General features: G+C 39.6%; 1 protein-coding gene across 1 annotated transcript in view; it reads left to right on the top strand.

Annotated features, from left to right (window-relative positions):
• The first annotated feature begins 327 nt into the window (after nt 1-327).
• The window catches only part of RGS6 (regulator of G protein signaling 6), a 535,425-nt gene continuing 522,059 nt past the window's right edge, over nt 328-13,693 (top strand). The window contains exon 1 of the mRNA XM_047079799.1: nt 328-411. Within this exon, the coding sequence (XP_046935755.1) occupies nt 328-411 (84 nt within the window). The remainder of the gene's footprint in view (nt 412-13,693) is intronic.

Genomic DNA, 13,693 nt, shown 5'->3' with positions numbered 1-13,693 from the left:
ATCACAATGATTGGCTTCATCTGTCCTCAGGAGATTATTTAAGACGGCATAAGCTCACCTCTAGGGTACATGATTCTGGGCTGAAAATAAAGAACATGTTGCTTTGGGATTAGGAGAATGTATGTGGATCACGACCCCAGTTATCCCCTAGATATTTTTTTAAGATACTGCTTAAATTAATGTGGAAAAATGAGAAATTTATCATGTTTTATTTTCATATCACCTGCCAAAAGTACTTCTTTGCATGGCAGGACTTTCTTTGTATAATTTTTTCATGTCTTAACGGTCTATTCATTTATTTTTGCAGTGTGAGTGAAGACATCCGGGATGGCTCAGGGATCTGGGGATCAAAGAGCAGTGGGGATTGCTGACCCAGAGGACAGTTCTCCAAACATGATAGTCTACCGCAAAGTAAGGCCTCTTGTTGAATGCTGGGGGTGCTGCTTGTGTATGTGTTTGTGTTCCGTGCAGGGTTGACTGATGGTTGACAGCTTGACAAATGTTTTCTGCTTAAACTGATAAATGAATATCATTTTCTTCTCGTGTCCTCTGATTTTCCAATTCTAAAATTCAGAGAAGTTAGGTTTTGTCATACTTGATATTGAACACTTGAAAAATACGATTTGATTTTCTTTAAAGATTTTGTTTTTAAGTAATCTCCCCACCCAACGTGGGGCTTGCTCGTACAACCCTAAGATAAAGAGTCGCATGTTCTACAGACTGAGCCAGCCAGGCTCCCCCGCTTTGGTTTTCTTTAAACGCAGAGATTGCCTAAGCAGTGCAGATGGAGACGTATTCTCCTTCAGTGTCAAGGCCTTTGTGTAACATTTATCAACTGATTGTTTTTGAACCCATGGTATGTATAAGATCTGGTCTAGATGCCGTGGGAGATACAGAGGTATGCATGAATTAGATGTCTGTGGTTGGTGAAGACAAGAGATGTACACAAATGCAGAGTCTGTAATAGTCTAAGTGTTAATTTCCAAAAGAGAAGTGCAAATACGGTATTATATGAAATCAGAGGAGGGAGTGATTACTTCCAGGCTCAGAGGCCAGGTGTGGACTGGTGGAGTGGTCTTTGAATTCACATTTTAAAGGATGGGTAGGACTGCTTTATGTGGAAAGTGGAAAGAACAACATTCCAGTGGCGAGATGCATTGAGCAAAGGCAAAGGGCTGAAGAAAGTGAACAGCAACCAGAACTAGTGAGCTTGGGCATAGGTGAGTTACATGGAGTAACGGAGGTAAGATTTTGGGAAGACAGTTTGGATGGAGCCAGATTTTAGAATGTTGAATCACAGACAATTTAATCATGAAAAACTTTTGTGCCGGGAGTTGCAAAATCAACATTTCCCTTTGGGATTATGAGTCTTGCCCCACTGTGCCAGATACATTGTTGTGAAGGTAGACTGGAGGCTTAATGGGGGAGGGGGTGGTGGTGGTATTTCTGTATCTGTGAGAAAGAAGGAGGATACTAATCTAGCAGGGGAAATGCCCCTCAGAATTGAGTGGGACTGAGCAAAGGAATTAAAGAGTCTAAATTAAAAATGTCTTGGAAACTGAATGGATATAGAATTAGGAAGGAATAGAGAATCAAAGATGGCTGTTACATAGCCACTTTGGGTTACACTGGCAAGACACTGATGCTATTAATTCAAATAGGGACATTTGGAAGGATGTTTTCAAGGAAGGAGATATGGCACATAAGTTTTATTTGTGCACATGTTGAATTTGAGGGAATAACTGCTTATTAATACACGTTTAATGCTTGCATGTGTGGGAAAATTTGATCTAACTAGATTACGTTATTAATAAGGAAAATTGGTTAATGTTCATACACTTCACTAAATATTTGAGTTGTCTGCTGGGTTCTGTGTATTCTGCAAGACTGTGTGTTTGATCTCTGCTAATCATATGGGCAAGGTTGAACTAGATATTCCTGGATGATCAATGTGGTGAATTTTTCTCTTTCCTTATAAAAATAGAACTCAAAACTAATCTCGCTTTGAGTATCAAATTCCTTCATCCTTTGCTTTGTAAGAGAATGCTTAGATAACCCATCTCTAACAGAGAAGCCTATTAAAGTGTAATAAAGAAAAAAGAGATTCACATGGCTAACAAATTGGTGAGGCATACAGAAATACAAAGATGTGTATTCCTCATTACCGTCTTAACCCACCCCACGCCAGGGAAACCCTAAGCCAAGATCATAGGAACCTGAGCTTTGGAATCAGACCTAGGTTAAAATTATTGCGATGCTACCACTTCCTAGTGATGTGACCTTGAGTTAGTTATTAATTCTGTGAGGCTCAGTTTCTTCATTTTTAAAAAGAAAAATAAAAGGTGGGGGGAGGAAGGACAGTACCTCATGGGGTTATTGTGAAGATTCATTTAGATAAAGTAAATGAGGAACTTAATGAAATCTTTTTTTTTTTTTCTTTAGGGTCTTATAAAAACAGTGTCATTTGGAGAAAGGAGATAAATTATAAGATGTTTAAATATTGGTACTATTAATACGTTGACTTAAGTATGCTCATACAGTGAGTTGCCTTTTTAAGACACAGGAAAACAATACAGATATTTTTGTATTATTCAGGAGATTGTAAACTAATGGGTTATTAAAGGTTGGTAAGAAATGTAAAGGTCATGCAATGCAAACACCTTTCTACTAGAATATTTGGGATTATGTTGAAAGGAAAACTTCCTACAGGTTTGTGCAAACTTGATTTTTACTTTTTAGGTGGTAGCAGGGGACTCTTGGTTTAATTTAGATACAAAGCTGTCAATAACCATAGTTCTTGAAAGATATGATGACTAGCCTCTTGGTTTCTATACTGGAAACATATCTTGCTTCCTTTTGACAAATTTGCATGTGGGATATTTATGTGTTCATGTTATTTGCCATAACAGTTAATTGCTATAAAAGCGATATTACGTCTGTTCAATCTATTAGGAAGAAAGAAGGCATTGCTTAGTATGGGTCTAGGACCTGGAATCATTTAAACCTAGTTAATTTGACTAATTTAAGTCATGGTTACGTTTCAGTCATGGGATATTTACCTAGTTCTCTACTCGCAGTGCTATAGACCAGCCGTTTGCTACAACCAATACAACCAATATTGTAGGACACTATCCTCAAGGTGTCAGTAAAGATTAAACCTTGCAACCAAGGTCAATTTAAGACATGTACATACTATGGAAGTCCTCTTTTATAGTGTTTTTTTTTTCAAGTTGTAAGCTCTAAAACCAAGCCTTTTCTTAGAGGTCCACGACAAAAATTTACATTAAAAATTATGCAAATAGTACTTTCCTTTTTGTTGTCTTTCTCTGGTTGTTTCTTACTCATGTCAGATGTTTTTAGTGTGACGTTTTTGCTTGCATTGTGTTGTGTTGATTCACATGCTGACATTTAAAAAGCCAAATCTAGAGAAATGGAGCTTTTGGGTGAACTTCCGAGTCATAAGTGGGATGATTATGTCCACAACGTTGTTGTGACTTTTAAATGCCATTTAGGGTGGTAACCTTCTGACATATGAGTAATGACGGGTGGGTTTCTGAGGCCTACACCTTCAGAATACTCTTCATTTTCTTTTCATGTTTTCTGTGTCATTAACTCTGAGAAGTTGTACTTTCCCAAGGCATGATTTATTTATTGAGTTGAACAGACTTTCTCATTTAGTTTTTCCATCCTTCACATTCACATTTTGGATTGGAGGTGTATATGAAAAATGTATTGGTCACATTAAAAATCTATTTAAAAGAAAACCTTAATTATTCATTAAGGCACCCAGACCCTGTTAACCTTTTTTTAATATTCTTGGATCCAAAAGATCCTGGGTCATTGAATTGCCCAACGTAGGGATGATATTTGAACCTGGCTGGATGTCAGATCATTTAGGTGTGTTTTATAACAATATTGATCCTCAAGAGATCCTCCACCCCTCCCTCCCCAAGGCATTTTTGTTTCATATGTCTGAGCTGGGTCTTGGGAACCTGAGTTTTAAACTCTTTCTCAGGAGAATCTGGGCTCGAAGCACTTATTCAGTATGTTTTACAATGTCCAGGTAGAGTACACGTAGCACCGTAATGGGAAAGTTAATGTTTTGAAGTGGGTTTTTGATTTTATAATTATTTATAGATCTCTCAGATGTAGAAGAACCAGGCTTCTGTCATGGAGTTACACGTAAGGGATTTTAGTAACCCCTTCAGAGGAGCAAAGTAAAGTATGGAGAAGGTGCGTAACTTGCATGAAGTTACTCAGCAGTTTCCCAGTGATTGGGTCCAGGTGGCCTAACTGCCCCCCTCGGCATCCCTTCCACCACCATGTTATCAACCACAAACTACCATTGCCACATTGTTGGGGTTCAGCAGACACTGGATAAGTTAAATAAGTGAAAGTACCGTGCGGCGGATCTTTGCTTTTCATGCTTAGTCTCAGAGATTTGACTTGGGTTGACTTTGAACATTTGTAATGCGAAAGCTTCATTCTACTTGCTGGTGCTCTTGTTTCTTGGTTAAAGATTTTCAAAAATGTTTACTTTCTTTTTTAAACCCAGAATTCTTTTGAGTACAAGTAGGTTGCTTTCTGATTTTGTTTAGTTCTCTGAGTGGTGTTAATAATGTCTCTTGAGAAATTTCCAACTGGACTGGTGATTTGATTTGGTAGAACTCTGAGCAATTAGATTGTAGTTGGATGGAGAAAATTGTAGCTTAACTTGACCCAGACTTGGGTCAGGAGATGGGATGGTGTGATGGAAGATGCCAAACAGGGAGCAGAGAGCTCTGGGTATCTGGCCCTAGCTCCTACACGTACTGCTTTGGTTCTCTGGATGGGGAACTTCATTTTCCCAGCTCTGTTTCTCATTTTGACTTCCTCTTCTCTACTTTTTTTCCTCCTTCCTTCCCAACCACAAAATACTCCTTACACAAAAAGAATACGTTCAGTGTCCACATAAAGTAGAAAGAAGCATGATAAAATGAACCCCGTGTGCCTACCAACCCACCAACATAACAAATATTACTTTGGCTTCGTTTCCTCTTCTGTAAAGTGAGGGGATTGGACTAAATATCGTAAACATACTTTTCTGCAATGATTTAAAAGGTTCATTCTGTAAGTTTTTAATCATAGATTAATTCACTTCTCTGCTGTCAAAACAATGTTGTGAGACTGTAGACACGTGTAAGGGTCTTTAGAACTTTTCCAGAAATATTTCAAACAGTCCTATGTAACTGAAATTGGACGGGGATCAAACCTAATGTCGTTAGGCATCAGAAGAAAAATTCTAGTTGCAATGATTTAACATTCAACAGTTAAAGTATCTTCTTGGTGGTGACCTGTTTCTTTGGCTTGCTAGTAACATTTAAGACATTTGTATAATTATCATTTGGCAGTACTGATTGTATGTTAGACAGACAGCAGGAACAGTGTCAGCAGCACTGGATATTGTCAGTAATATATAGTGTTAGGGATGAATTAGAAGTTTTAGAGAAAGAAGAAAACGTCAGTGTGCTTGTCTGTCATTGCTGGCTTCCTTCACTTGTTAGTTTCTACTGATTTACTCCTTTTCTGCTGGAATTTGGGTCTTGCCTTTGTGTTGACCTGATACTCCAAGGTCACTTCCCCTAATGTTCTAGGACCCTGGAAGCCCTGGGCAGAAGCTGCTTTAGGCACATTTCCAAAAAGTAAATGTGGTCCTATTTTAGTTACACAGGCAGTGGGATGCAGCAAGAAGGGGAAAACATTTAGCTTGGAAGAGGCAAGCCTGATGAGCACGCTGGGAATAGGACACTGTTTTGGAATTCACAGAAGGCAGTTGTGGTGGCCAGCGCAGCCAAGAGTCAGGGAACCTACAGATTCTGGTGACCAAGGCACAGTAAGGACTAGAAACCATCTAATCAGCAAATATGTATCGAGTATCATTTGTGTGCCAGACACTGTTGAGTGCTAGGAATGCAAGATAAGGTCTGTGCCCTGAAAAAAACCCGTGGGCTAATGGAGCAGAGATGGGTAACTAGACAATCGCAAGAGGCCATCGGTAGAGGTGAGCCAAGGAATGATGAAGGAGGTCGAAGGGTCATGAAACCCATATCAAGAGAGAGGATGGGGGCGCCTGGGTGGCTCAGTTGGTCAAGCATCTGACTTCGGCTCAGGTCATGATCTCACGGTTCGTGAGTTTGAGCCCTGCCTTAGGCTCTGTGCTGACTGCTCAGAGCCTGGAGCCTGCTTCAGGTTCTGTCTCCCTCTCTCTGCCCCTCCCCTGCTCACGCTCTGTCTCTCTCTTTCAAAAATAAACAGTAAAACAAAAAAGAGTGAGAGAGGATGATGATGTTATAGAAGACAGCCCAGGGGATTTGGCACCTGCCTTAATTCATGAAAGATGAATAGGAATTAACCTGGCAGAGAAGGGGAGAAAAAGCGTAGGAGGCATAAGGACTACCACATGGAAAGGGACAGAGTTGTGATGTTATAAACTGAGTTCTGGGAACTTCAAGTGGCTGTTCTCTTGGAGCTAGGTTTATGTGATGGGGGCTGAGAAATAAAGCTAGCTGGGGAGATTAGGACTGGATCACAAAGGACCTTATACATCATGCCGAAGATTTAGGACATCATGCGGGAATCTTCCTTTTGTGCCTGCATGCCCATGTTCTACCCCCTCCATACTGCTCTCTGCCCCAGGAGGTAGACTACATCTGCAGGGATCCTGGAATCTCTGGCTTTGAATCAGATTTTCTCAGTAGAAGCCTGGGGAGAGACGAAAGGAAGGAAGAAGAGCAAAGCCACATATTTCTTCCCCTGGCTCCCTCTAGAGTTTTGCACTACCTGTGTCGCTTTACTGAAGGTCGTTGTTCCTCCCAGGGCAGACTGTTCTCCTCTGGGTCCTGATACCCTTTTCCTCTCCTCATCTTTTTGGGCACCTGGGTAACTCCAGTTTGTATAGTCTTCCATTGCTGTATAACCAATTACCCCAAAATGTAATGGGGTTAATTGGCTTTACCATGATGTTTATTATGTCACAGTTTCCATGGGTCATTAATCTAAGGTGGGTCCTCTGGGTCAGTGTCTCTCAAAAGACGACAGTCAAGACATTGGCTGGGATTGCAGTTTCATCTGAAGGCTCACCTGGCATGAGGCTCACTTCAAGCTCACTCCTGTGGTTGCTGGGTGGGTTCAGTTCCTTGAGTGCTGTGGGGCGATGGCCTCCATTCCTCCGTTCCTCCACTGTCAGTTTCTTGCTGCATGTGTTTCTCCACGGGACAGCTCACAACATGGCAGCTCGTTTTGACAGAGTGAGCAAGGAAGAAGAGTAAGAAAGGGGGTTGGTAGTGGGAGTCTCACTCTTTTATAACCCAGCCTTGGACATGACATCCTATATCCCTTCTGTTAGGAAGGAGCAGGTCAGTGGGTCCACTGCTAGGTGAGGGGTTTTGCACAACTCAGAGGTTCTGAGTGTTTCCTTATGGTTCTCCTGTACTCTGCCACTTCTTGATACTTGGTCCTTTTTGAAATAAACCTTTCTTGAATTGTCCTATGTGTGCCATCTGTTTCCTGATAAAGCTCTGACTCACGCAGGTATTAACCCCAAAGCAGAGGAAAACCACTGAGACCTTGTTTTTCTTCATAAGGAAATTCACCGCAAAAAAGTTTGAAGCGGGGAAGTCATATGGTCAATGTGGAGAATGCACTTATGCAGAGAGGGTGTAAGAGAAATGGTAAAATTAGTAGGTCGAATGGTTTGGTGAGTTTACAGGAATCCAGGTGAGGGAAAACTGGTGGCCATATCATGGCAGTGGTGATGTAGATGAGTGGTATGTTTGAGAGACGTTTAGGAGGTAGAATCAACAGGATTTGGTGACTGCTAAGATGTAGGGTGGATTTGAGGGGAATAAGGAGGTATCTTTTCACCAGGCTGTACCTGGGAAATGGTGGAAGGTCTCTTGGAACCAACAAAATTTTGAACCAAGTAACTGTAGAGCTGGATTGCCTGCCCTTCTTCTCCTTGTGTGTAGAGAAGTCAAATGTCACACAAAGAGTATGTAACTAGACCAGGGTGTCTGGGTATTGATTGTGGCCACACCATTAGCTCATTTTGGCCACGCATGAGTTGCTTCTGTTTTAAGTCGAGCTCTGCCGTTTGAAGTGAGGGGTTAGCTAAGCTGGGTGATCTCAAAAGTACTTTCAGTTCTCACATGCCAGGGCTTTCATAATCTAAAATAAAGACATCCACGTTTCCTTACCTGTTTATTGTTTCATAGCCCTCTTTGTTTTCTTTCACATTTTCCTTAAAAAGTTAACCCAAGCAAAATTTTAAAAAGTCAGGTAAATCAGGATGTTTCAAACAAATGCTTTTTGCTCTTGAACATTTAGGGCTTCTTTTCTTTTTTTTCTTTTAACATTAAATAAATTACCCAAGGACTAACTTCAGAGAGTATTCTGGGTAACTAATTTAATTGTTCAATCTGCATTTTAAGATTCCTTTCGTTAAATAGCTCGAAGGTTTTTTATTGCCTTAGGAAACAACTGTTCTGTTTTCCTTTTCCCCTAGGATTGGACTTGCCAGAGGAAAAGCACCCCATCACATTCTCTTGGTTGGCAGGAGACAGGAGTGTGGGCAAGTCCCGGACTAGTGGTATCAGTGTCCGCAGATGAAAGGGCTGGTATTTTTAGTGTCGAGAATAGCTCAGTGTGGTTTAATATGATGTGTTTCCACGAGTATAACTTTCTAATTTGGAAAGCCTTTGGTGTGTTCAAGGCTTCATTTCATTTTTCCAGTTTTTCCCCCGCATTTCATTTCAAGGAGTCTAAGATTTTACATTTTGGCAGTTTATTACCTTCACTATCGACACGTCTTTGTAGTATCCCTTACAGTACAGCGAGCTTGCACGGCCATAGGGTTCAGTCCCCGTTCTCAGGATTTTGAACAAGAAATACTAGAATCTAACAGATACCCGTGAAGGGAAAATAATGAAGTGTTTCACTCATTGTGGGATAGGTGGATTGTTTTTTAAAAAATCTGTTTGCCAATATAAATCAAAACTGAAATTGCAAAAGTCTTTTGATTCACATCCTCACTTCTAAAAATGCATTACAATAAGGGAATGGAAAAAATATACAAAGATATAAGTATAGACTTAGACATACACTCACTCCGAGAGAATATTCACACCTCTGTGGTGAATAACATCAAAAGATATGAATCAATCAAATATCTGTTGAAAATGAATTAAAGGGGCGCCTGGGTGGCTCAGTCAGTTAAGCGTCTGACTTCGGCTCAGGTCATGATCTCACGGTCCGTGAGTTCGAGCCCCGCGTCGGGCTCTGTGCTGACAGCTCAGAGCCTGGGGCCTGCTTCGGATTCTGTGTCTCCCTCTCTCTCTGACCCTCCCCTGTTCATGCTCTGTCTCTCCCTGTCTCAAAAATAAATAAACATTAAAAAAAATTAAAAAAAAAAGAAAATGAATTAAATACTCATGGGGGGTATAGGGTTTATATTTGGGGTAACCCACCAGTTAGGTTACTGGGTCCCTGTTCTGGTATATCTACTAATTTTCTTGAAAGGAAGATGGTTACTGACACCTGGGGATATGGTCTGATTGAATAGTCTGTGTTTTTAAAACCCTACAAGACTTTGCCATTTTTGTTTTATAACATTTTTGTTTTATTTGCTAAACATAATGGTTATGTAGATTTACTAAAAAATTATTGGTGGGGCGACTAGGTGGCTCAGTTGGTTAAGCATCCACCTTTTGATTTCGTCTCAGGTCATGACCTCACAGTTCGTGGGATCAAGCCCCACATCTAGCTCTGCACTGATAGAGCACAGCCTGCTTGAGATTCTCTTTCCCTCTCTCTCTGCCCCCACTGCCCCCCGTGCTCTCTGTCTTCCTCAAAATAAATAAATAAACATTAAAAAAATAAATATTGTTTTCATTTTTTTATTTTCTACATCTCTGTGCTTACCTCTGGGACCTTTTTTCTTTGGTCTGGAGAACTACCTTTAGTATTTTCTTGAGCGCAAGTCTGCTGGTGCAAGATTAAGGAAGAGAATAAGGATTTATTGGCTCCCCACTCGATACCAAATACAGTGCTGGGTACTGTGCATACATTGAATCATGCGATCAGCAGATTAGCTTGTTAGGCAAATGGCGGTCAGCCTGTATGACATACAAGGGAACAGGATCAGAAGGAGTAGATAACTGGTATTGAGTTTTGAGTCTGGGTTTGCTTTATTCTAAAGTCTGTAATTTTTTTTCAAATAAATTGAATTATGTTAAAAAAAACCCAAAGGAAATCTCAAAGTTGTTTGTAGTTAATTATAGGAAGGTTGGTATTGACAGGGTGGGCTTACAGAGGAGGAAGGAATTTCAGGAGAAATGGTTTGAATTGCATCTGTAAGAAAGGGGAGAATTTAATTCTGTAGGAAAAGCCAAGAAATGATTTTAGGTGATGGGGTTGTGTAAGCGAGGTTTGGTGATAAGAAAACCTAGATGTATTTAGGAGGCAGTGTATTTTATAGCACTAAATCTAGGAGGTATGCTTCATGTAATAACAGCCTTATTCTTCATATGGAGAACCTGAGGCAAGAAATCACTAAACATTTCTAGTTCTGAAACTCACATGGTAAAATATTGGTACAGCTGAGCTTTCTGCCAACTTTCTTTCTTTCCTTTTAAAAATTCCTTGTTTTCCATTTTAAGAGTAATAATTCATTTTCAAAAGAATATATGAACTAAAAAAAAATCTCACTTATTCCTACCATGCAAATATGACCACAGTTAACATTTTGGTCTATTTCCTTCCAGTCTTTATATATATATGGGCTATATATGTATATATATATGTATATATATATGTGTGTGTATATATATATATGTATGTATATATATATACACACATATAAAGCCCTGATATATATATATATATATATATATATATATATATATATATATATAATTTATATATATATATATAAATAATCAGGCTATATATATCAGGGCTTTATATGTATATATATATTTATCAGGGCTAGAAAGAAGAACAAAGCTGGAGGTATCACAATCCCAGATTTTGAAATACACTATAAAGCTGTAGTAATCAAAAGTGTATGGTACTGGCACAAAATAGACACAGAGATCACTAGAGCAGGATGGAAAACCCAGAAATAAACCCACAATTATATGGTCAATTAACATAACAAAGGTCTATAACAAAGGTCTCTAACAAAGGGAGCAAGAATATACAACGGGGAAGACAGTCTCTTCAGTAAATGGTGCTGGGAGAACTGGACAGCTACATGCAGAAGAATGAAACTGGACCATTTTCTCACACCACACACAAAAATAAACTCAAAATGGATTAAAGACTACATGTGATACCTGAAACCATGGGAATCCTAGGAGAAAACATAGATAGTAACTTCCTTGACAGCAGTTGTAGAAACATTTTTCTAGAAATGTTTCCTCAGGCAAAGGAAAAAAAAGCAAAATTAAACTATTGGGACTATACCCAAATAAAAGGCTTTTGCACAATGAAGGAAACCACCAACAAAACAAAAAGGCAACCTACTGAATGGGAGAAGATATTTGCAAATGATACATTCTATACGGGGTTGTTACCCAAAATATATGTACAAGTCATACAGCACAACAAAAAACCTCCAAATAATCCAATCAAAAGATGGGCAGAGGGCCTGAATAGACATTTTCCAAAGACATACAGATGGCCAACGGAAACATAAAAAGGTGATTAACATCACTAATCATCAGGGAAATGCAAATTAAAACCACAATGAGGTATCACTTTACATCTGACAGAATGGTTAGACTCAAACAATACAAGAAACAACAAACATTGGCGAGGATGTGGAGAAAAATGGTGGGAATGTAAATTGGTGCAGGCGCTGTGGAAAACAGTATGGAAGTTCCTCAGATAATTAAAAATTGAGTTACCATATGATCTAGTAATTCCTCTGCTGGGTATTTACCCAAAGAAAATTAACACTAGTTTGAAACAATATTGTAGCATTGTTTGTAATAACCAAGATATGGAAGCAACCCAAGTGTCCATCCATTGATGAATGGATAAAGAAAGATATTACCAGCCATGAAAAAGAATAAAATCTTACTATTTGCAACAACGTGGATGGACCTAGATGGTATAATGCTAAGGAAATAACACAGATACCATGTGATTTCACTCATATGTGGAATTTAAGAAACAAAGAGCCAGACAAAAAACCCCACTCTTTAAAAAAAATTTTTAATATATATTTATTTTTGAGAGAGAGGGAGACACAGAATCTGAAGCAGGCTCCAGGCTCTGAGCTGTCAGCCCAGAGCCCGACGCGGGGCTCGAACTCCCAAACTGCGATACCATGATCTGAGCCAAAGTCGGACGCTTAACCAACTGAGCCACCCAGGTGCCCCAAAAACCCAGTCTTTAAAAAAAATTATTTATTTATTTATTTATTTTGAGAGAGAGAGATGACACGAGAGGGGGAGGGGGAGAGAGAACCCCAAGTAGGCTCTGCATTGCCAGTGTAGAACCCAACGTGGGGCTCGAACGCATGAACCATGAGATCGTGACCTGAGCTGAAACCAAGAGTCAGATGCTTAACTGACTGAGCCACCCAGGTGCCCCTAAACACCCCCCCTCGCCCCCCACCTCGTAAATACAGAGAACAAACTGGTGGTTGACAGGGGAGGTGGGTGGGGGATGGGTGAAATAGATAAAGGGGATTAAGAGTACACTTATTGAGCACTGAGAAATGTATAGAATTGTTGAATAACTCTATTGTATGCCTGAAACTAATATAATCCATGTTAATTATAAAAATAAAATAAATAATTAAAAAAATAAAAGAAATATATATTAGCCTAGTGGGTAATCGTAATGTATACACTATTTTATGTTTTCCTACCATTGTCTAAGCATTAATCCGTGCCACAGTATGTCATCATAATCATAGTTTTGAAGATTGTATTATATTCCGAGTAGGTAATGTACCATAATTTACTTATTCAGTTCCTTATTGTAAACAGCAAAATTTAGAATTTATAAGTCAGAGGGTATGACCTGTGTCGTGTCTCCTGACACATATTGTTTACCAGAAGGTCAGTATTAGTTTCTGCATCTATAGGCTGGCCTTCTCTGGGTTGTTGTCAGCTTTCACTGAGCTTAAGAAAGAGGGCGAGGGGATCTCCAGTAATTAGGGCTGGAGTATTATTCCCTCTCTACCTCGAGACCAGATGCCCATCCTAATGTCTAACTAGCTTTGCAGCACTCCCCTTATCTTGAGAGCCTCAACGCCTGGGTATTAGAAAATTTCAACTTGGAACCTTTCCAAGCCTTTTGCTATTTTATTCTCTATTTGTTTTTCTTAAGCAACTAACTAAATAAGAATAACATTTCAACCTCTTTCCATTCCCCCCTCCCCCAGCATTTTTCCTGCCTGCACCACCTCTGCCTCCAGTTTAACCATGGGGTTGGTTCTTACATTTTAAAGCTAAATACAAAAGCACAGTTCTGAGATGCAGCCAAGTTCTGCAGCCAAGTTTGAAGAATAAAACTTTTAAAACAGCTCTTCTGTCACACACTTGCGAGGGGAGGCAGGCTTTGCTATAAATAAGGCACATTCCATTTCTATCTCATCCTTTGCAGCCCTCTTGGATAATGCTGTTTGTATATGACTGCAGTG

This window comes from Lynx rufus, unplaced genomic scaffold (genome assembly GCF_022079265.1).
Source record: "Lynx rufus isolate CCGP_SWC_20201006 ecotype Redwood Valley unplaced genomic scaffold, mLynRuf1.p SCAF_17, whole genome shotgun sequence".
NCBI lineage: Eukaryota > Metazoa > Chordata > Mammalia > Carnivora > Felidae > Lynx > Lynx rufus.
Note: the sequence above shows the minus strand (reverse complement) of the source record. Positions and strands in the feature narration are given on the sequence as shown.